Genomic DNA, 25,919 nt, shown 5'->3' on the forward strand with positions numbered 1-25,919 from the left:
TCAGCTTGTCTGGAAAAAGCGTCCTTACTTAAGAACTTGTAGATATTTGGACTAGAAACAAGACCAAAAACTACGTAAGAAATGCATTATTTTGATGATGAAAGGGATTTTTAGGTTTCGTCATTGTAGTTTATGCACAAGAGCGCCCTCTGGAGGAGATTTACTACTGATCACACAACTGTGCTTCCCTGACAAGATGTGCGTGTTGTGTTTGCAATTTCATTTTAATGAGTAATTGGTCACACTTCACAATAGGGATTCATTATTTAATGCATTTACTAACATCAACTAAATACTTGTACAGCATTTATTAATAGTTTACAACTTTTCCTAATGCATTATTAAAATCCAAATGAATGCTTATTAATATTAGCTTTTAGCTTTTCTAGAGTTTACAAGATCTAAGAATGAATGAGTGTATTTTCAGTAACTAACATGAACAAATACTGTGATGAATGTATTGTTCATTGTTAGTTCATGCTAGTAGATGAACATTAACTAATACAACCTTATTGTAAAGTGCTACCAATTAATTCATTCACCCAGTCCTAGTCTTTAGGTTAAATCAGATTTTTTTTAAAAACTGACCAAAACATTGAGAACGTACTCTTTAAGAACACAGAAACTTAGGATAAAAAATAAAGCACTAGAATACTTCACTGAACTAATGATCTTATAATCAGAGCCACTTTATAAAGCTCGAAAACTGAAACATTTACTCGTGAGCTGCAAGAGGAGATGGCGGAAACGGCTCTCTTAAAGTGTTCAATGAAAGCAGAGTGATTGATCGGTCTTAATCAATCAGCTCTGCTCATTAAAGACAAAACCCGTTTCTCTTTTCTGATCACGCAGAACTGAAGAACGAGCGTTTCCTCCCTCTGTATCGACATGCCAAAGAAAAAAAAACACTGACTCATGCACTCCGAACAATTCACTCTCGCTCATTTACTTCAGCTCCGTCTCTGTAAACGTAGTGATTTTTCCAGAAGATGAACCTGCTGGAGTGTTTATGATCCGAGCTCACGTGTACGATAGAAAAGAGAGTCTTTTTTTAGTGTGAAAATCAAAGAGTTTATCCTGAAAAGTAAAGATGTAACACTTTACAATACGGGACATGTAGTTAATGTGGTCACACTTTATTTTAAAGTTAATTCTCACTATCAACTAACCATTATCTGTGACTTTTAGCTCATTAAACTCTTCATTTGATGCTTGATGTAGTTACATTAGTGTAATTATTTATTTAACTACTGATTACTTACTATATGGTTGGGGTTAAAATATGGTTTGCACTGCAAAAATGCCTTTTAAACTTAGATTTCTGTAGTTTCTAGTCCAAATATCAAACATTCTTAAACCAAAAAGCAATTTCTAGACTAGCTTAATATATTGTCTAAAATACAGGACATGTAGGACACAGTTAATGTGCTCACACTTTGTTTCAAGGTTAATTCTCACTTTCTACTAACCATTAGCTATGACTTTCAGCTCATTAAACTCTTAATTAGCTGTTTATTAATAGTTATTAATGTAGTATTTGGGTTTTGGTATTGGCTAGGGATGTAAAATAAGATCATGCAGTACATATACTTAATAAATATTAATAAACAGCCAATATCTTAATAATAGCCAGATAATTAGCCACTGGTTGATAGTGAGAATAGCTCCCTCTACTAAACTGTTACGCTTACCTTATTTACTAACATAAGCAATGCATTAATTACAGTATTTATCAATCTTTGTGAACATTAGTTAATGAAAATACTGTTGTTATTGTAAAATACTGTGTTGTTACTGTATTGTTCATGTTAGTAAATACATTAACTAAATATCCCTTATTGTAAAGTCTTGCAGTCAAACTTTACAATAAGATTTAATGTATTAACTAACATCAACTAATTATGAACAATGCTCCAACACCATTTATTAGTATTAGTTCACCATTTAATAATGCAGTGTTTCTCAACCACGTTCCTGTGTGCCCACGAGCCCTGATTGAGATCACAAGCTCATTAGCAAAGCCTGAAAGATCTGTAATGGGTGTGACGAACAAAGGAGACATCCAAAATATGCAGTGCTGGTGCTCCTCCAGGAATGTGGTTGAGAAACACTGTACTAATGCATTATCAACATCCAAATTCATGCTTGTTATCATTAATGCAACATGAACGACTTTATTTTGACAAAATAATGACTGACAAAACACTTTATAACGACTTTATAATAACAAAACACTTTGTAATAACTAACATAAAACAAATACTGTAATAAATGTGTTGTTCGGTGCTTGTTTATGTTCGTAAATGTATTAATTGATATTAACTTACTTACTCTCAGGGCCATTTCTATCGCAGTTGATATTTAGCAGCACCATGTTGGTGTTTCGTAACCTCTAGTTTTTATGAGGTGTGTTGTTAGCCCAACCCCCAACCACCAGGACATACACTCATAAGCTACGACCAATTTAGCTTACCCAATTCACCTACAGCACATGTCTTTGGACTGTGGGGGAAACCAGAGCACCTGAAGGGAAACCCATGCCAACATGGGGAGATCATGCAAACTCCATACAGAAATGCCAACTGATCCAGCCGGGACTCGAACCAGTGACCTTCTTGCAGTGATGTGACAGCGCTACCCACTGCACCACCGTGCTGCCAACTGATATTAACTAACACAACCTTATTGTAAAGTGTTACCAGCTTTGCTTGAGACCAACAGTTCAGTCCAAATTCATTTTGGACAACTTAATTCTCCCGTCATCATGTTTTTTAGTCAACAATCACATTCCTACTTCACACACCTTGCATTAAACGACATTCAAATAAAACATGGCACAGGACAAGATTTTTTATTCGCATTTTTATCTTTTTTTTTTCGTCTTTTCGTCATTTTATGTAAATTCACCTTCGTCAACACTACTGTACGTACAGGATAAAAGCTTACGTTGTCCGACCGGAGACGTGTGTTCATGAGATGGAGGCAGTTGCTCGTTGATTCTGTGCAAAATTCAGCAGAAACACAAGTGGCAGAGAGAGCGGATAACATTTGTACAAAATCATAAAACATAGTAAACACGATTCGAGCGTCCTTTTAATCCACCGTCGCAATCATTGGCTCGGTCACATGACTTCATAAGAGGTCCAAAACATCCTCAGTGTCTCTTTAAAACAGCAAAGAGCGTCTTTTTGTCCGCGTTATATGAAAACGTCCACCGCACTCAACAACAAATCATCCAAAAACAATGCGAAATCGACACCACCTACATTCAGCGTTGTGGTTTTGTCCGTGTAAAAGCGCACACACACTCACACACACACTGAGATCAGCTGGGTAAAGCCATGGTGTCGATCACCTGCTCCAGTTTAGCCCTCAGTCTCTGCCGGCGGGACTGTTCGTCTCTCTCCAGCGCAGACAAGATCTTCACAAAACACAATGGGGAAATTAAAGATTAAATTAAATACACATTGTTCAGAAATCCAGCATTCAGGGTGTCCGCAGGGTCCTAAAGTTTGACCGATTAGCCAGCACTCCTTTTTTGAGTGGGATTTACTCGTACCTATATTTAAACAGTAACAGCTCTTGACGCCAGTGAGCTATCAACATAAATTAGGTATCATTAGAAAGAAGACACTTTAAGCTTTACTACTGTCCATCTAGAAAGTTTTACGCTTAACAATATTAAAAGTTATACATTATGAAGTCATGAGAAAGAAAAATTGCGCTGTGCCAAGTGCCTCAGGAGTTTATATTTCAAACATTATGAAGATAGCATGCGAAATGAGATTTCTGTCAAACGTTTTCTGAGATTATATTGGCGTCCTTCCTTTCCTCACCGTCAGAGGCATTTTCTCAAAAACGACCTTCCCAAACTTAAACCGTAACAGTTGCTGAATAATTTGGTCAACATTCACAGTTCATGTATCTTTGGAAAGAAGACACTTCAGGCTTTACTATCCATCATCTAGAGTTTATAATGCTCAAAACAAAAAAAAATTATAGATGCTTAAGTAATGTAAAAAATAAATATTTCACTGCACTAAACATTTTTTACAGCTTTGTCCATACTCAATGTTTTAGTAGGAATTTATTGTTCAAATGCATTGTTCAGAATTCCAGCAATAGGGTATATGCCGAGCTAGTGTTTTTCCCATACTGATAAACTTCCAGTGACCTGTTATTGTGAGTTTTTTCCATTTTATACGGTTCCTTTTACAGCATGGATGTTGTAATGTAATTAAAATACACTCAGTTAAACAAACTTTGGCATTCATTTAGTTGCTCAATCGTAAAACAAGACAAAACTCTGTTTACTCGCACGCGCCCATCAGAATCGGCAGACTAGCGCAGAAGCTCCATTGAATATAATGGGTTAAAATAAATGCTCATATTATAAAGACATGGCGGGGGGAATGTTATTTAATGCAGTGCTTCTTGTACAATCTGAAACCCACTTTATATCAGATATCACTCAGCCAGTGGAGATCGCTGACTTTTAAAGAAAACAGACCTTAAATGCGCCGATTTTTGCATTGGCATACAGTTGACCGGAAGCGCTTAACCCAGGTTACTGGCAAATTCAAAGTCCTATTAGCATGCTTCAACATATACCCTAATAACTGGTAATGTTACAACAACATTTCTGGTATTTTTAATCTCTTCGCAGTAATTCACCTATAAAATGTATCTATAAAAGTCTAAAAGGAGTAATTGTTTTAACTATCAAATCTGATGTTTACAAGCATTTTTCGGAAGGGTTTTGGGGAAGGTTTGTTTCACACACAGATTGCTGTACTGACCTCGTCCTTGTATTTGGTGATGTAGGAGAAGATTTCATGCAGCGCGCTCATGCTGTTGAACTGATTCAGATGCAGACGCGACTGTTCAGCCAGATACGCGCTCATATCCTGATCACTGATCGCTGACATGCGCGAGATATCAGAGTAATACCTGCAAAACACACACACACACGTGGATCAGTCAGCAGTTTAACATGGTTATCAGCAGATCAAACACAACATCTGCTTCCAAAATAAAAGTCCCATGCTCTAACCTTCAGAGCATTTCATTTAGCATCAAACAATTTCCAAAAGCACTGGTTTGCAGATTTGTATCATGTAAAATAATACAATTTTTGATCCTGAAATGTACTTACTATATGGTTGGAGTTAGGTTTACAGTTCATTATTATGCATAATACATTGTAATTACTATAGTAAGGGCTAACCTTAAATTAAAGTGTAATAAATGTAATAAATTAGGTCACACTTTATTTTAATGTACAATTCACGCTATTAACTAAGACTTAGCTCAATAAACTACTAATTAGCTGCTTATTAACAGTTAGAGAAGGAAGTAGTTGAGTTTAGGTGTTGGGAATGGGGATGTAAAATAATAACATACTTTATAAGAGCTAATAAACAGTTAATAGACAGGTAATAACCCTGTAGTAAATGGTGTGAATTAAGCTAAAGTGTTATCATGAATAAAGTTGAAATAAAAGAAAGAAATGCATTTAACAAGTTGAAGTAACTCATATGTAGATATTTTCATGTGTAGTTTTATTTGAGTATAGACACTTGAAATGCTTGAAAATGATATGTAGTTGTGCTGCGGTACCTCTCCACCCAGTTCTTGTAGTTGGGAATGTCTTTAGCGTAGAGCAGCTTGTTGGAGGGCGAATCTTTGCCCAGCTTGTGTTCAGATGTGGAGCAGGAGTCCATGAAGGTCTGCGCCACCACGGACAGACACGCATCTGTAATGCTGTTCTTATGAATGTCAAACACAAACTGAGGATTCTTGATCACGTTCACCCAGAACCTGAGTGGCAGACTGCGAAGAGAGAAGAATAGGAGTCAAGAAAATCATGCTTGCATTGATGCACAAAATATCAATTACATACATTGTTAATGAAAGAAAATTATAATAATAAAGAACATGAATATGAACATGAGGGTAAGACGTTTAAGAATCAATTACAGTATTACAATCAAGTACAGTTGGATGTGCCAAAACTTTCTTCAGTTAAACAAAGAGAAGTCATTGCATTTAGGAACAGAGATGAAGTTCTCAAGGTGAATGCGTACCTTGGCTCTAAAGGTCAAACAACAAAAAATAAGGTCAAGAATCTTGGTGTGACTCTAAAGTCAGATCTGAGTTTCAATAGTCATGTCAAAGCAGTCAGTAAATCAGCATACTATCCTCTCAAAAGCATTGCAAGAATTAGATGCTTTGTTTCCAATGAAAACTTGTTCATGCTTTTATCAGCAGCAGGGTGGATTACTGTAATGGACTCCTCATTGGCCTTCCCAAAAAGACAGTCAGACAGTTGCAGCTCATCCAGAACGCTGCGGGCAGGACTCTGACCAGAAGCAGGAAATCAGAGCACATCACACCTGTCCTCAGGTCTTTACACTGGCTCCCAGTTACATTCAGAATAGATTTTAAAGTATTATTACTGGTCTATAAATCACTAAATGGCCTAGGAGCTCAATACATTACAGATATGCTCACTGAATACAAACCTAACAGATCACTCAGATCTTTAGGATGAAGTAAATTAAAAACTCCAAAAAATAATTCAAAGCAGGGTGAATCGGCTTTCAGCTACTAACAGCGCCCCCTGCTGCTGGAATCAGCTTCCAGAAATGATCCGATGTGCTCCAACATTAGGCACATTCACATCAAGACTGAACACACACCTGTTAAGCTGTGCCTTTACTGAATGAGCACTGTGCTACGTCCAATAGGTCGGACTATTATATCTTTCTTTTCTTTTTCATTCTTTTAAAACCTGTTTTAACACATTTTAATCATTTTTATTATTTATTTTTATATTCTTATACTCGTCTCTTTTATTCCTGTTTACAGTATGTTAAGCACTTTGAATTACCATTGTGTTTGAAATGTGCTATATAAATAAACTTGCCCTGCCTTACAGTATTAAAGTCATCACAATGACCCAGTTCTGCTTGCTTTCTTATTTTCAGCAGTGGTGGAAAGAGTACTGAAAAATCATATTCAAGTAAAAGTACTGTTACCTGCCTAAAAATGTAGTGCAAGTAGAGTAAAAGTATCTGCTGTAAATATTACTCAAAGTGTGAGTAAAAAGTAGACCTTTCAAAAGTCCTCAAGAGTAGTGAGTATTACGCTGTAAAAAGCTGATGCATGTGTTGTAACAGTTAGATAATGTTACTATTATCGTATTATTGTTACTACAAACGTAACATTCTGTATTTAGCTATACTAATACATTTAGTTATTGCCCATCAGGCACACAATGTCAAAAGATGTTAATATTAGGTTAGATTTAGGTCGTGATGTCAGGTGACCAAAATTCAATGTCTAGCCAGCGTCTAAACGACAACGCTCTTTCGGTGTCCAATAATGACATCAAATGACGTTGATTGTTGGTTGATTTTAGGATGTATTAGAAAGTGACCAAAATGTCGTGCCAACATCTTAAATAAACGTCATATGGATGACAAATACTGATATTGATTCGTCAGGTATGGCAACCAAAATCCGTCTGATAGACGTCATAGTGGTAACATCCACACAATGTCAAGCTGTAACATCATTAGACGTTGATATTTGGTTGATTTCAGGTCGGACATTTCGGTCGATTCTGACGTCAACCCGATTTTCATTTCCAAACAAAATGCAACATCACCATGACATTGGGGACAACGCCAATCTGACGTCATGTTGATGTCTTGTGCCTGCTGGGTGTTTAAGCCCATTTGGCTCATCATACAGTAAACTTCCGTCATCTTCTTATCAGTGACATGCATTAAACAGTCTCTGGGTCAATGTGTGTAAAGATTTTGGACATCTTAGACACTTTAAATGCTTTCAAACAGTTTGCTGTAATTATAAATCGCCCATGTCTTGAGGAAGTTCATTATGAGGTGATTTACCTTATGTGTGATTTGATTGGACAGGAATTACATCACTGATTTGTCTAATCCCCATAGATAATAAAAAATAAAGTAGTGACTGCAGGTTAAAGGAAAGTAGTGGAGTAAAAGTACCGATACAGCACTAAAATGTACTCAAGGGAAAGTAAAAGTACACATTTATAAAACTACTTAGTAAAGTACAATTCACGAGAAACACTACTCAGTTACAGTACTTTGAATATTTGTAATTATTTACTTTACACCACTGCTATTCAGATAATGAAATAGCCTCTGAAACATTCACCCATTATAAAATCAAAAAGAAAGTCCAAAGACCAAAAATATATTATATTTAAATGGAAAAATAATAACATTATAATAACAAACAATAACATAGTGAAGTTTTTGCGTAATAAACGAACTAAATAAATTAACATGTTAGTAAACACATTAGCTGAGATTAATTCATAAACTTTACACTGAGATTAATTCATAAACTCCACACTCACCAGTTGCTCTTCCACGTGTGTCTGACGTCGGGGTCTGAGATCATGTGTCTGTCCGCCTGCTCGTCTAAGAAGTCGAACATGTATTTGATGGCCAGAGGAAGAGCGCTGCCACGGTGAGCCGTGCTGAAGATGGTCTCAAACAGGTCGTCCACAAACTTCTGCAGCGTCCCCTGTGGCACACAATCACATTTACGTTTGTAAACCTGTTTTGCTTACAGTTTATACAACAAGAGTCAAACTCAGTTCCTGGAGTGCCACGTGTGTGTGTTTTCTCTTTACATGACCCCCGTGTGCAGCAGGTTGAGATGTGTGTGTGTGTCCTGTCAGATGGAGACTGAAGCTCAGGATGGATAAAGACCCAGTTTTTCCCAAACCGCTCAATAAGCAAAGGTCAGTGGTGTAATTAAGACGCAGTTCTCCACCAGAGAGAGACCACTGGTAAATGTTAATGAGCAACTAGTCATTCACACACAAAGGTCAGGACTAACTGTCTGAGGACATCAGCTAAGAAAATCACAAACCTCCAGCAATTAGTCTGAATGTGAGACGGTGTGTGTGTGTGTGTGTGTGTGTGTGTTGTCAAGATGGAGAATATTACTGACACGTTTCACTGAACTCATTAAAACTCATAAAGACTCCTGCTTGGGTAATCTAAATGTGAAGGATGTAACAGTATTGTTTTGGTTAACTGGAACATTTTCAGTGAATGAACAAATAGAGCAACGATATAAAATAATACAAAATAAACTAATTTTAAAATAATTCAAATTAGAAAGACAAACTAATTAATAAATATAATAAAAAAAATAATAATACTAATAAAAATAACGAAGCACCTTCATTACTAAAACTTAAAAACTTTAAAATATATAAAACAAAAGTATTAATAATTATTTTACATAACATATTATTACATTATATTTTATATCCAATTTAATTGCATTATATTATATTACAATATATTATTTCATATTATATTATATTATATTACATTACAATATATTATATTATATTATTTCATATTATATTATGTTATAATATATTATATTGTATTATGTTATATTATGTTATATTATTTCATATTATTTTATTTTATATTGTGTTATATTATGTTATATTATTTCATATTATATTATATTATATTATATTATATTATATTATATTATATTATATTATATTATATTATATTATATTATTATATTATTATATTATTATTATATTATTATTATATTATTATTATATTATATTATATTATATTATATTATAATATATTATATTATATTATATTATATTATATTATATTATATTATATTATATTAATTGTGTAATTGATACATGATACATGTAAATGATACGTTTTCCGTTGATATGGAACTATTTATTTATCTATCTATGCATTGATCTACTTATTACCACACGCACGCACGCACGCACCCACACACATACACACACACACACACACACACACTTAGTAAAACCACACAAATGTAATTTAAACAAATAAAAGGCAAAAAAAAGAAGAATTAGGACAAACTTCTTAATATTAAAGATCATGCATGTAGTGCTGAAAATTACTGTTAATTTTTGCTAATCATTATTTTATTTCAGTCAGTTTTTCAATGATTGTTGTTATTTATTGTGGAAGTTTTGTTTTATTTTATTTAAGTTAAAACGTGTGTTTTTTTCTAACAAGCTGCTTTCGTTTTAGTTTCAGTTGTTGTCGAAGTTGTTGACTACTTAAAGTTGTTGTCGACTGTTGTTGTCGTTTCATTAGAGTTGTTGTTGAGGCTCCATGTTCATCTGTGTTGAGTCTTACTTTCAGTTGTAGTTTTGTGTGATATAAATCTCTGTGGGGCGACATGGTAGCCCAGTGGTTAGCACTGTGGCCTCAAAGTAAGAAGGTCGCTGGTTTGAGTCCCCGGCTGGGTCAGTTGGCATTTCTGTTCGGTGTTTGCATGTTCTCCCCGTGTTGGCGTGGTTTTCCTCCGTATGCTCTGGTTTCCCCCACAGTCCAAACACATGCGCTATAGCTGAATTGATTAACTAAATTGGCCGTAGTGTATGAGTGTGTGTGTGTGTGTATGTGCGCGTGTGTGTGCGTGTGTGTCTGCGTGCGTGCGTGTGTGCGCGCGTGTGTGTGTGAATGAGTGTGTATGGGTTTTTCCCTGTACTAGGTTGTGGCTGCTGTGTAAAACATATGCTGGAATAGTTGGCAGTTCATTCCGCTGTGGCGACCCCTGATAAATAAATGGACTACGCCGAAGGAAAATGAATGAATGAATGAAAATCTCTGTGCTCACCTTGGTGGCGAGCAGGCGGGTCAGGTAGATCTCGGACACCATCTTGCTGCCGCGGTCCACCTCCCGCTGGTCTGTGTGATCGTGGTTCTTTACCAGATGCCAGAGTTTGGTTCCGCTTTCCAGGTCGGGGGTGATCATGGGGGTCCTAGAGCGCAGGCTGTCCGGACTGCTGGTCCTCAGCATACTCTCTGGCAAAACACAAATTACACATAACTGCATCATTTACTATGTTTCGACCAGTGTTGGGTTAATTGCTTTTGACAGTAATGCATCACAATATTAAGTTACTCCCCAAAAAATGTAACTAGTTGCATTAGCGAAATGAACCGCCAACTATTCCAGCATAAGTTTTATGGAGCGGATGTCCTTCCAGCTGCCACCCAGTACTGGGAAACACCCATACACACTCATTCACACAAACACTACGGCCAATTTAGTTCACTGTCCACAATTTACAATTGTACAATTTACAATTCCTCTATATCGCATGCGTTTGGACTGTGGGGGAAGCCGGAGCACGCAGGGGAAAGCCACACCAACATGGGGAGAACATACAAACTCCACACAGAAATGCCAACTGACGAGCCGAGACTCGAACCAGCGACTTTCTTGCTGTAAGGTGACAGTGCTAACCACTGAGCCACCGTGCCACCATTGTTGTTGTTGTTATTATTATTATTATTATTATTATTATTATCATTATTATTATTAATATTATTATGAGCATCAATGATCCTGTTACTGTAGTATAAGTTCTGTACTGTAAAAGATTAATTTTATAATGTACAATTATTATTATAATTATTTATTATTGTGTTTGTAAAAAATAAAATGTCATTCTGCTGTGAGAAACAGCGCAGAACACAAGCACAAAACAATATACAAAATATTAATAATAATAATAATAATAATAATAATAATAATAATAATAATGGGCCAAGCAGTGGCGCAGTAGGTAGTGCTGTCGCCTTACAGCAAGAAGGTCGCTGGTTCGAGCCTCGGCTCAGTTGGCGTTTCTGTGTGGAGTTTGCATGTTCTCCTAGCGTTAGCGTGGGTTTCCTCCAGGTGCTCTGGTTTCCCCCACAGTCCAAAGACATGCGCTATAGGAGAATTGGGTAGGCTAAATTGTCCGTAGTGTATGTGTGTGTGAATGTGTGTGTGAATGTGTTTCCCAGTGATGGGTTGCGGCTGGAAAACATGTGCTGGATGAGTTGGCGGTTCATTTCGCTGTGGCAACCCCGGATTAATAAAGGGACTAAGCCGAAAAGAAAATGAATGAATGAATGAATAATAATAATGATTGCTAAAATGCATTGCTAAACGCTTAATTTGAACAACTTCAAATGCAATTTTATCAATATTTAATGTGCTTTTTAACCTTCAAGTTCCACATGTTCGAGCAGTTGTATCTCAGCCAATTTTATTTTATTTTTTATTTACAAATGTGTGTTGGCAGGACTTTGAATTGAATTTAACCTTAGTAACTTTTGTATTACTCAGTGTGTGAATTGTGAATCTGGCATTATGTATTTTGTGTGCTTAATGCTTATATGTCAATGGATCCTTTTAGTGTTAACATTGTAATGTTAATCATGTTGCAATTAAAAAAAACAAACAAACTTCAGCCTAACAAATTAAGACATCCACCAACATGCTAAAGATTATGATAAAGGAGTATAAAATGCCCCTGCATGATTAAAATAAGGGTCACACTTTACAATAAGGCTCGTTAGTTAATGTTAATTAATGCATTTACTAACATAAACAATTAACAATACATTTACTACGGTATTTCTTCATGTTAGTTAATGAAAATACAGTTGTTCATTGTTAGCTCATGTTAACTCACAATGCATTAACTAATGTTAACAAGCATGGACTTGGATGTTAATAATGCATTAGTAAATGTTCAGTTATGATTAATAAATGCTGTACAGGTGTTGTTCATGATTAGTTCATGTTAGTAAATGCATTAACTAATGAACCTTATTGTAAAGTGTAACCAAAATAAGCTATAATGACTGTCATGATTATATCATTAAAGAGAAATGATAAAAAGAATGAGCCATGATGAATGTTCACTAAAATATACAGGTCTTTATCATTTAATTTGTAAACAGTGATTGTGGAATTATGTATTTTGTGTGCTTATATGCTTAAATAAACCCTTCATTCAGCCTTACAAATTAAGACCGCCAGCAAAATGCAGAATTACACCTCACACATTTTGGATAAAGCAGCCCAAAATGCTTCTGCATGATCGAAACTAACTATAACGGCTGTCATGATTAAGGAGAAATAATAAACTGAATGAAGAGTTATGATGAATGTGCACTGGTATACAGTGTGTAGTTTATTTTCCCTCACCGTATCTGCTGAGGGATTTGGTGAACGTTGAGGAGTTGGAGATGTTGTAGGCGGAGTTTTGCTTGGGAACCAATGCGATCAGTGACCCGTCTGTTACCTAGACAACAGAGACAGATTGACAACGACACTGTCTATTACTGCAACAAACACATGAGACGGACCACATCAGACAACAGTATTCAGTACTATGATCAGAATCAATATGATCATGTTACTGAAGTATAAATTAAATACTGTTAAAAGGTTCATTTTCTAAAGTACCTAGACAACAGAGACAGATTGACATTGACACTGTCTATTACTGAGACAGACCACATCAGACAATAACAGTATTCAGTACAATAATCAGAATCAATATGATCATGTTACTAAAGTATAAATTAAATACTGTTAAAAGGTTCATTTACAAACTATAATGTAAAACATTCTATACTGGGGAAAAAAGGTGTCAATTAAAATTACATTAACATTAAAGTCTAGATAGTAAATTCTAGAGCAGGGGTCGCCAATCTCGGTCCAGGAGGGCCGGTGTCCCTGCAGGGTTTAGCTCCAACTTGCCTCAACACACCTGCCTGGGTGTTTCAAATATACCTTGTAAGACCTTGATTAGCTTGTTCAGGTGTGTTTGATTAGGGTTGGAGCTAAAATCTGCAGGACACCGGCCCTCCAGGAACAAGCTTGGTGACCCCTGTTCTAGAGCATTTTCATACACACAGATGTTTAATCATCATGTAAGTAATTAGATGTTAATTCTGTATTATTTATGAAGCTGTATTTGTTCTAAATTAAATTATTTGTCTTATTTGTTTATAAAATGTCAGTGCAAGCATGAATATATACAAATATTCAATGTTAGATTAGTGCATCATTTGTAAATAAATGTAAAATTCTAAATTCTGTGACAAAAAAATACTATGCTAAAATATAGATTTTAATATAAAGTGCAGTAGTAACTCGCCATAATGCAGTTCACCTTTTGCGTTTTGGCAGTTTCGCAGATTTTTTAGTGCAATTTGACATGCTTTTTTTTTTTACAGAGCATTGTGTTCTGCGTCCTGATTAGTGCATTGTGTTCTGCGTCTTGATTGGTTGTAGACCACTGTCAATCAATCTCCTCCATGCCGTGTCTCCAGTACAGTACAGAATGCAATCAGCTTGTCAAATCTTTGATCACTAGCAGTGTGATTCTGAAGTGCTGTACTGTGTGTATGCAAGTTTTCTCCCCACAATGCCAATGATCATTCTGCACCGTCTAAGGCACCCACGGGAGCACCCAAAAGGCAGAGGAAGATGCTAACCATAGCACAAAAAGTTGAACTTCTGGACATGCTAAAGGAAGGTAGAAGTTACGCGAATGTTTAAACGAGAGAAAAGTGACAATGTAAACGCTTATCTGAGAAAATAATGCAGTGAGGGGTTTTACAGCTTTAAAACATTTATAATAATTGTACAAAAATAAAGGGGACTACTTCGCGGATTTCACCTATTGCGGGTTATTTTTAGAACGTAACTCCTGTGAATAACGAGGGACCACTGCATATAATACATATAGTTAATAAATGTGTTCACAGTATCAATATGACAACATTTATATTATAATAATTAAAATTGTTCAATTATATAGCATTTTCATAAACACAACAATTCAACAAATAAATTCTGTATTGCGAAACTGATATTTTGTAATACCAATTTAAAAATGTATTATTTTTTTATTATTATAAAATAATAATTCTGTATATACACACAAAAATCTAAAAACATTTATTAAATTAGTTTTATAAACATCTAGATGCAAAAAAACTAAATCCTGGACTCTAAACACACTTTTTGTGTTATATTAAGTTATAATTTGATTTATCATATTAAATCTCAGAAATAAAATAGACATTTATAAACTGAAATTCTCTAATTTGTAAAGACAAATGAAAATGTAAAAAAAGATTCATGTTAAATGTGCAAAAACACACACACACTACCTGACAAAAGTCTTGTCCCCTAACCAAGTTTTAGGAACAACCAATAATAACTGGACTTCTAGTTGATCATTTGGTATCAGAAGTGATATATGAATGTGAAAGGCCTCTAGATTACGCTTATTTTACCACAATAAAATATGATCATGACATGACCTTTAATTATTTCATTAGGACAGTAAGGTCTGACTCTGCTTAGACAAAAGTCTGCTCACTGAACCTTCAATAATGTCCAGTATAGAATATGTGGTCATGCTGCAGTGGAAACAGAATGAATATTGTGTCTGACTCCATCATGAGCTTGGAGGACTGCATCCATACATCTCTGACATGACTCAAATCACTGATTAATAAAGTCATCTGGAATGGCAAAGAAAGCCTTCTTGCAGGACTCCCAGAGTTCATCAAGATTCTTTGTGTTCATCTTCAACGCCTCCTCCATTTTACCCCAGACATGCTCAATAATGTTCATGTCTAGTGACTGGGCTGGCCAATCCTGGAGCACCTTGACCTTCTTTGCTTTCAGGAGCTTTGATGTGGAGGCTGAAGTATGAGGAGCGCTATCCTGCTGGAGAATTTGCCCTCTCCTGTGGTTTGTAATGTAATGGGCAGCTCAAATGTCTTGATACCTCAGGCTGTTGATGTTGCCATCCACTCTGCAGATCTCTTACACACCCCTATACTGAATGTAAACCCAGATTTTTCCTTCACCAAACTTGACTGATATCTGTAAGAATCTTGGGTCCATGCAGGTTCCAGTAGGTCTTCTGCAGTATTTGTGATGCAGTTCAACAGATGATTCATAGGAAAAATCCACCTTCTGCCACTTTCCACATGATCAACTAGAAGTCAAGTTATTATTTGTTGCTCTTACAACTGAGATCCACGACAAGACTGTCAGGTAGTGTATTTCAGTCAATATATCCATGTTATCACTACCATCTTACTGTTTGTTAATACTTATATATAATGTAGCTGTAGCAATAAAATTAGGATATGGTGTAAAATTCAAGGAGCAAAATATGATGCAAGTTAAGATATTAATATCTGCTATATAAACACCCAACATTCCTGTTGAGACACTAGCAAACAGTGAGAATGATGCCTAAAATAAAGCATTGCCAGATCACTCATAATATAATATAAGCCTATCTCCTGTACACCAGTGCATCTTCACTGTTGCTGTGGTTACCTAGTCGTGCGCTATGTGTTAAAAAGCTTCAATTGTTACCTAGTAACTTGCGGATGTGGTTGCCATGGTTACTGAGCAGTGGGGTGTAGAGGCAGAGGATGCGCTGCGGTTACCTGATAGTGTGCCAGAGTGTTGAGACGCTTCCAGTCGTTGTCGATTTTGGTGGTGACGTCCTCGTCCTGGAGAATAATACGAGCCATTCGACCCTGACGCCACTCTGAACACATAAAACACACGGTTTATAGGATCAAAAGATGACAGAGTATTATTGAAAAACATGCTGAGAGATTCAGAACTCAACACTTTCCTGCGCATGATTATTTTAGTCAATATTGTCATCATGATTATTTAAAGCAATTATGAGCTAGCCATTTAACAAAAGATTATAAATAAATAAATAAATAAATAAATAAATAAATAAATAAATAAATAAATAAATAAATAAATCTTTTATTCAGGGCTGGAGCAAGCTGAACTGGCGTTCTAGGCAAACGATGATCACACCGCCCTCAACCCGAAGGTGAATTGAAGACAGAGGGCGGATTGGGGAGGGGGTGGGGGGGTGTCGCAGATGAAAGTGAGGATCTGGGGGAGGGAGGGTGTAGGTATGGGTCTGTGTCGTATATATGGATGCGCCGGCCTTGCTTTTATTAGTCAAATATTGTTTCGAGTGTGTGTTTGACGCACTCCAGGAAATTGTGCTGCAATTATCTTGTCCAGTCAAATTTTTAACTAAACTAAACATAAGTAAATAAATCAATAAAATGAGTACTATTAAAATCATTGTGTGAGATTCAGAACTCAACACTTTCTGATTAGTGTAAAAACAGCTGAAAAATTGCCAGAACAACAGAATGTGGAGCTTGCCACTTTATTATGTAATAGTGCTGCTATGCTCCGCCTCCATAAAAGGTCAACGCCCACTTCTACATTCTATATTCTGCTTGATCATGAAAAATAATCATAACCACGGTTATTTTGGTCAATATTGTAATCATGATTATTTAAAACAATCATGAGATGGCCACATGACCCAAACTTATTTAAACAAATAAACAAACAAATAAAGAAAGAAAGAAAATATTCCCTGCTCACTGTAAATATGGTTGCTAAACCACGGTTATTTTGGTCAATATTGTCAGTATCATGATTATTTTTTAAAAAATTAATTTTGATTGACTCAATAAAATAAAATAAATTTAAATAAAAAAATAATACAAAATGAACTAAAAACATATGGCCCTATCACACACCCGGCACAATAAGCCGCAAGGTGTGTTAGGCACGATTTGTTGCTATTTTCAGACCAGCGCAACAGTAATTGTCATGTTTTACACCCATTGTAGCAAATCCATTTGTGCCGCTTTTGGACTCATGGGTGTGCCGGTCTAGAAAGGAGGTGTGTCAGGGCACATTGTTTGCTATTTTGAGGAACAGAAATAGGCGCAGAGCCATTGACCAACTAAAAGCTGCTCTAAAGTTCAGCGCGCTAGTTATACGCCTATGCAAGTGCAAACGCTTACACATTGCTTAATACACACAGGATGTACAATAATACACAAAAATCTTTACATTTGAAAATAAATAAAGGATTAAAATGTTACAAAAATTATTTTCTACATTCATTTAAAAAAACACTGCCTCCATGCCACATCTCTGCGGGCTTTTTCAGTTTATTCATGACCAGTAGCATTTGTATAATGTTATTATAATCAGTATTATTTATTATATGCAGATTTATATTTGTTTTAATAAAAAATAAAGTTTAGATTTGTCCACCTGTGGGGTTTTGGAGACGTCTGCACCACCATATGGGGCATAAGAACAGGACGTGTGTTTGGGTATAACTCAGTTGTTTGACCACACTTCATTATTATTGTGCATTTATTCCTTTGCTAGAACTGAATTTAGAAATAGTTTTGAAACAAATCTTTGCGCTTAAACTGACTCTTAAAGTTAATGGGAGATGTGACTCGGATTGGTTTAATGCACGTTATGCTCAAAACACACCCAGAACACATTGAGAGAATAAGCTCAACCTTGTTTGACCATGCACCGGGGCGCAGAGCGTATTTTACCATCCTTAAAATAGCAAAAGTGGATTCGGACACGCCCTTAATGCTTTTGCACCATGCACTTTAGACTTTGCGCCTAGATCATTAAAATAGAGCCCTTAGTCTTCACTGCAAGAATGAATTTAGATTTGTATTCTCATTAAATCTACAAAAGAAGTGAGTGATTTAGTCTTTTGTTGTTTTATTAATAATTAAAAGATCAATTGTCTGCTAATCGTTAGTTCAAGCATTTGATTAGCAGTACCAGACTGATTTTAGTTAATGCTATATGTTGTTGTTCATCTGAGGTTCACAAATATTTCATTTTCATGTCTTGATCTAGAAAAAGCAGTCTTTTTTCACAAGACTGAAAAAAATGTAAAAATTTAAATTTTTTTTAATGTAAACATCTTAAAATCATTTTAAATGGGCCTCAGAGAACAGTTCAAACAGGAAGCTGTTCCCCTTCAAACAATTCAGATTTACAGATAAATAAAACATTTCTAGCTGGTTATTGATGATCATTTTCTGCATGTTTAGCTTGTAGGTTGAAGGTCAGTCTTTCTCAAACTGTTAAAGCACCTTGTAAACACAAGAAAGCAGATTATTCTCATACCGAGGTCCATGTCTCCGACTTTGGGCCGCTGTGAGTACGGAGTGCCCTTAAACACGGCGTCCAGCAGCTTCTCTTTGACCTGCGTGACAGTGTCGCAGTTCAGGCATTTCACCATCACCTCGGCTGCGTTCTCATTCTCAGGGTTAATGCAGTGCAGCGTCTGCGGGTCACACAAACACACATTACTCAATTTAGATCAAGCAGATATGCTAAATGTCTTTTGGAAGTAAAAGAAACTGATTTCAAGTCAAATTTATTCGCCCACTCGTTTCCTTTTTCAAATATTTTCTAAATGATGATTAACAGAGAATTTTTTACAGTATTTAATATAATATTTTTTCTTCTGGAGAAAGTCTTATTTGTTTTATTTCAGCTAGAATAAAAGCAGTTCTTAATATTTTTAAAACCATTTTAAGGTCAATATTATTAGCCCCCTTATGACTTGCCTAATTACCCCAACTTTACCCTAATTAACCTAGTTAAGTCTTTAAATGTCACTTGAAGAATATCTAGTCAAATATTATGTGCTGTCATCATGGCAGAGATAAAAGAAATCAGTTATAAGACATGAGATATTAAAATGTGCTGAAAACAATCTAGGGGGGGTTAGGGGGGCTAATAATTCTGACAGCATGTGGTTATGTTTTTTATTCAGAACGGTTTGGTGTTGCTGTTGTGTGTCACTGACCAGTGTTTTGTAGTCAATCTGCTGTCGGATAAGTTTGTCTTCACTCAGTGAGTATCTGGCTTCTCCAGTGATGGAGTCGATCGGCCCTTTCTCCATCTGCTGCTTTATGGCACAATACAGCATGAAGAGAGGCTCGCCGGCACACTCCTGAATATACAAAACACACACAGCACAATTACACATCAGCACACTCTCAAACACACACACGACAGAAAGCATTCCTAAATTCAACACAGGCTTATTGGAAAAATGTGTCCTGGGCTACATGTTTGAGAACTGAGAAGTATTTGCTCGCAGGTACATATATCTGCATTGTGTGTGTAGTCCAGAGAAGGACGGTTCCAGAAACTAGGTAAAACAAACCCCCCAAAAAAAGCAGTGTGAGGTTGTGTTATTTCATGCGGCCAAGATGGCTTTTCTCTTCTAGTTGCTTTGAAAACACTATGGGTTGGGTTTAGGGAAGGGGGTATGTGGGTAAGTCTATATCAACCTAATGTTAATATTGGCAGAAATGTACACAGCGGCCTCTTTGGCTTGACAAGAAATGGCAGGTATGAGAAAACGTGGGTGGTAACGTATTTTAGATAATTTACATCATATGTGACCCTGCACCACCACGTGTTTTTGTTATGCTTGTTTTTGTTGCACTTAACATTTTGTAAACTGCCTATTTTTGAATGACCATTAGTAATGACCATTGCTAAGCACTTCTCAAGCACTTTAAAAGGTGATTTATTCAGTTGGTTTTATTTAGGTTTGATTAGGTTTATCATTTTAGGTTTATTTAGGTTTGATTTATGTCAATATTTAGATTTTTTTTGCAAACCACTGCCAAATATTGCATAACATGATGGACAGTTGTCTTTATTCAGCTTTCAGATGATGCATAAATCTTAATTTCCAAAAACGGATACTTGTGATTGGTGGTCAAGGGTTACATTTTGATGATGCTTTTATTTTTTATTTGTGTTTGACATGTATTTAAGATTGTCAAAAAATGCACATGGCAGCTTCTAGTGTATTTGTGAAAACATAATCGGCAGGAAAATGTAGTCCAGGGTACATATTTGCCGGTTCTCAAAAATGTATCCCTGGGCACATGTTTCAAATGAGCCAGGATTGCCTGACATAGTCCTAAAAGAGACCTTTATACAACACAAAACTCATGAATAAACACTCCTCAGACTCTAGGAGGAGCCCGAATAAATACATGCATTTTTTGCTCATAAATATGGACTTTAATCCCTCAGTTTCTGAATTTAATCTCTTGAAGAAGGCATTTTGAGTTATATCAATAGCGAATGGCTGATTTTAGATCAACATAATGTCAGATTTGTTCTTATTAAGAGAATAGATGATGCTACTGTAATAAGTGTTTTATTTAATTCTGATTGAAAACTGTATGTGTGTGCCTGAAAGTTTTTAATTTCTTGTTGGCAATTATTCATGTAACAAAAAGCTTGAGCTTTTTGAATCTTGAGCACATGAATCTAAAAAAATCAGCCATAAATTCAGAATAAATGATAAATAATAAAACATATTTTTTGTAAAGATGAACATTTGTCAGATTACAATAATGTAAAATTCTTACATTTTTTTGTTAGGCAAATTCAAATTCAGTACAGTTTATATGAATTGAGGCTTAAAATGAAATGAAATAAAATACTCAATTTATTTCTATTTAATTTAATTAAAAATAAATATATATTATATTATAAGAATAAAAACTAATAACATTAAATTAACTGCCTTCTAAATGCATTTGCCAGAAATGATCAGTACCACCTAAAACCCACCCTGACACCAGGACAAACTGATGATGCATCCCAAAAACGGCATCAATCTGATGTCCTGTGAGCCGTTCTAACCAAAGTTTCTCCGTAACTGCATGATGGAGGAAGTTTTCCATCATTGGATAACTGTGTCTGCAGCATCAATTCGTCCTATTTTGTCAATTGTGGTCATTTTGTCCACTTTCCCCAATGATTGGCACTTGTGGATTTATTTTTACTCGACCCTCTCGCTTTGATTCTGTCCATTTCACAGCCCTTCAGACAAACAGACAAGTCAAAATACTTTCAGTGTGTCACACCACTTCTTAATTTATATCATCATTTTTGGTGTGTTTGTCACATTTATTCCAGACCTTTCAGCCACCTCACCAAATATACACATTTTTTTTTTTTTCTTCAAATGTCTGCCCTCTTTGGCTGTCAGTTATACTTGGCCTATTCTTGGTTTCTAATCATATATATATATATATATATATATATATATATATATATATATATATATATATATATATATATATATATATATATATATATATATATATATATATATATATATATATATATAAAATACATAAACATAACGAGGAGCCAGTAATATTTTCATAAGCTAACAAGTTTAATTACTGACTTTTATAAGATTTATTGAACTAAAGAACACAATAAAACTGCCTTACAACCAAAACTGAACTGGTTTCATAATTGGGGTCTTTTAAATTGTCATACTTTCTTTTTACATTAACATTGTATTGTAATAATGTGAAGATGCTTTATAATCTTTTATCAGGCTAAAACCCTTAATGCATCTTAGATTTAAAAAAAAGATTGGTTGAATAATTATTTAATTGCCTAAATGCATTTCCATAAAAAAAGCATTATTATTATCACTTTAAAATATCGATGTACATAATTTATTATTTCAATTTATTTAGTGTTTCCAAACTTTTAGGAGTTTCTTTCCTCTGTTAAACACTAAAAGATATTTCGAAGAAAGCTGAAAACCTGTAACCATTGACTTTCAGAAGAAGAAACAAATACTTTGGAAGTCAATGGTTACAGGTTTCCAACATTTTTCAAAACATCATCTTTTACGCTTAATGCAAACAGGTTTAAAATGACTAAAGAGTAAATAAATGATAACAGAATTCAAATTTTAGCATGAACTTGTCCTATTAATACATAAATGTTGTGAGCAAAAAAGACTGCATATATGGAAGTCAATGGTTACAGGTTTTCAGCTTTCTTCGAAATATCTTTCAGTGATAAGGGAAAGTGCATACAAAAATGACAGTTCTGTCATAATTTGCGAGCACTTTCCCATTAATAAATAAATCCTGTGATTAAAAAAAAAAAAAAAAGAATACAGATATTGAAGACAATGGATACAGGTTTCCAACATTTTTCAAAATATCTTCTTTTGCTTTTAACAGAAGACAGACATGCAAACAGGTTTAAAATGACTAAAGAGTAAATAAACAATGACAGAATAGAAATTTTAGCATGAACTTGTCCCATTAATCAATAAATGTTGAGATTAAAAAAAAGAATGCATATATGGAAGTCAATGGTTACAGGTTTTCAGCTTTCTTCGAAATATCTTTTAGTGATAAGGAAAAGTGCATACAAAAATGACAGTTCTGTCATAATTTGCGAGCACTTTCCCATTAATGAATAATTGCTGTGATTTAAAAAAAATAAATAAATAAATATGGAGATCAATGGTTACAGGTTTTCAACATTTTTCAAAATATCTTCTTTTGCTTTTAACAGAAGACAGGCATGCAAACAGGTTTGAAATGACTAAAGAGTAAATAATTGATGACAGAATTGTCATTTTTGCATGCACTTTCACAATAATCAATAAATGCTTTGATTAAAAAAAAAGAATACAGAAATGGAAGTCAATGGTTACAGGTTTCTATCCTTTTTCAAAATATCTTCTATTGCATTTAACAGAAGGAAGAAATGCAAACAGGTTTAAAATGACTAAAGAGTAAATAAACAATGACAGAATTTAAATTTTAGCATGAACTTGTCCCATTAATCAATAAATGTTGTGATTAAAAATAAGAACGCAGATATGGAAGTCAATGGTTACAGGTTTTCAGCTTTCTTTGAAATTTATTTCAGTGATAAGGGAAAGTGCATACAAAAATGACAGTTCTGTCATAATTTAAATTGAATAATTAAATAATTTAATGATTAAAAAAATAAATAAATAAATAAATATGGAGATCAATGGTTACAGGTTTTCGACATTTTTCAAAATATCTTATTTTGCTTTTAACAGAAGACAGGCATGCAAACAGGTTTGAAATGACTAAAGAGTAAATAATTGATGCAATTGTCATTTTTGCATGCACTTTCCCATTAATCAATAAATGCTTTGATTAAAAAAAAGAATACAGAAATGGAAGTCAATGGTTACAGGTTTCTATCCTTTTTCAAAATATCTTCTATTGCATTTAACAGAAGGAAGAAATGCAAACAGGTTTAAAATGACTTAAAAAAGTAAATAAACAATGACAGAATTCAATTTTTGCATGCACTTTCCCATAAATAAATAAATGCTATGATTGAAAAAAAAAATGAATATTCAATGAATACAGGCTTTCAACATTTTTCAAAATATCTTCTTTTGTGTTTAACAGCAAAAGCAGCTGCAAGCAGCTTTAAAATGACTAAATGATAACCAAATGATGACAGAGTACAATTTTTTGCATGAATTTTCCCATTAATAAATAAGTGTTGTTATTAAAAAAAAGAATACAGATATGGAAGTCAATGGTTAGAGATTTCCAACATTTTTCAAAATATCTTCTATTGAATTTAACAGAAGAAAGAAACGCAAGGCAATTTAAAATGCCTAAAGAGTAAATAAATTATGACAGAATTACAATTTTTGATTGAATGTTCCCATTAGTGATTAAATGTTCTGATTCTACAGATGTGTTTATTTCCTCGGTACAGTCTTGAAGAGTTAATGTGTAACTCCTACAATAATAAATAAGAAGAGGAAGAAAAAAAATGCTTTTGCTTCTCCCGGGAGCGTCAGGCGTGTAAAAACAGCTGTTTAGACGTGGAAACGAGCATCGGGAAACGTGAACAGAGCTGAGGCGAGCAGACGAGGGTTAATCGAAGGCTAATGACTGTGGAGGAGAAGCTGGAGAAACACTTCAGAGCTGGATACGTGTCAAACAGCCAATCACACGCCTCCTACACACATCCTCTGGCTTTCATCATTCACAACTGCTGCTCTTCTCGTCTCGCTCTCGCTAATTTGATCATCATCTTGGTTCTGTCAGTCCCGTCTGTCTCTTGAGAGTTTGTTTTTAATGTATGACACAAATGTGAGGCGCAGAACGCACTACCAGATCAGTGCACTAGTATTTAAAGTTCCCGTGAAATCAGTATAAAGCTTTTGAGATGTTACTGGGAGATATCACTACCACTCAAATTTCACAATATAGTGTCTTTCCTATAAATTAAATCAGTTTTAATTTATATACACTGGACTATTTCTTTCTAAGTCACTGAGTAATTTATTAATATTGTTATTTGTTCAACATGGTGAATCTACTATTTGCATACAGAAATACGGATCACACTTTATTTTAAGGTACAATTCTCACTGTGATCAAACCATTAAATATAAAACTTTCAGTTCACATAAACTACTAATTAGCTAATTATTAATAGTTATTAATGTACACTACCTGACAAAAGTTTGTCGCCTGTCCACGTTTCAGGAACAGCAAATAACTTGACTTCTAGTTGATCATTTGGTATCAGAAGTGGCTTATATGAGAGGTAAAGGCCTCTAGATCAAAATAAAATATGATCATGACATGATTTTTCATGAGGACAGTAAGGTCTGACTTTGCTTAGACTAAAGTCTGGTCACTGAACCTTCAATAATGTCCAGTATAGAATATGTGGTCATGCTGCAGTAGAAACAGAATGAATATTGTGTCTGACTCCATCATGAGCTTGGAGGACTGCATCCATACATCTCTGCAATGACTCAAATCACTGATTAATAAAGTCATCTGGAATGGCAAAGAAAGCCTTCTTGCAGGACTCCCAGAGTTCATCAAGATCCTTTGGGTTCATCTTTAATGCCGCCTCCTCCATCTTACCCCAGACATGCTCAATAATGTTCATGTCTGGTGACTGGGCTGGCCAATCCTGGAGCACCTTGACCTTCTTTGCTTTCAGGAGCTTTGATGTGGAGGCTGAAATATGAGAAGGAGCGCTATCCTGCTGATAGAATTTGCCCTCTTCTGTGGTTTGTAATGTAATGGGCAGCACACATGTCTTGATACCTCAGGCTGTTGATGTTGCAGATCTCTCGCACGCCCGAATACTGAATGTAACCCCAAACCTTGATTTATTCTTCACCAAACTTGACTGATTTCTGTGAGAATCTTGGTCCATGCAGGTTCCAGTAGGTCTTCTGCTGTATTTGGGATGATTGGGATGCAGATCAACAGATGATTCATGGGAAAAATCCACCTTCTACCACT

The 25,919-nt window shown here is 35.1% G+C and overlaps 1 protein-coding gene across 1 annotated transcript in view; it reads right to left on the minus strand.

Moving 5' to 3' along the window:
- Window positions 1-396: 396 nt before the first annotated feature.
- plxna1b (plexin A1b) overlaps window positions 397-25,919 on the minus strand; it is a 323,568-nt gene continuing 298,045 nt past the window's right edge. Inside the window, 9 exon segments of the mRNA XM_056459328.1 lie at window positions 397-3,421; window positions 4,800-4,950; window positions 5,620-5,832; window positions 8,411-8,580; window positions 10,711-10,898; window positions 13,078-13,174; window positions 16,359-16,462; window positions 18,916-19,075; window positions 19,604-19,750. Coding sequence (XP_056315303.1) covers window positions 3,326-3,421; window positions 4,800-4,950; window positions 5,620-5,832; window positions 8,411-8,580; window positions 10,711-10,898; window positions 13,078-13,174; window positions 16,359-16,462; window positions 18,916-19,075; window positions 19,604-19,750 — 1,326 coding nt within the window. The 3' untranslated portion in view covers window positions 397-3,325.

This window comes from Danio aesculapii, chromosome 6 (assembly GCF_903798145.1).
Source record: "Danio aesculapii chromosome 6, fDanAes4.1, whole genome shotgun sequence".
Taxonomy (NCBI): Eukaryota; Metazoa; Chordata; class Actinopteri; order Cypriniformes; family Danionidae; genus Danio; species Danio aesculapii.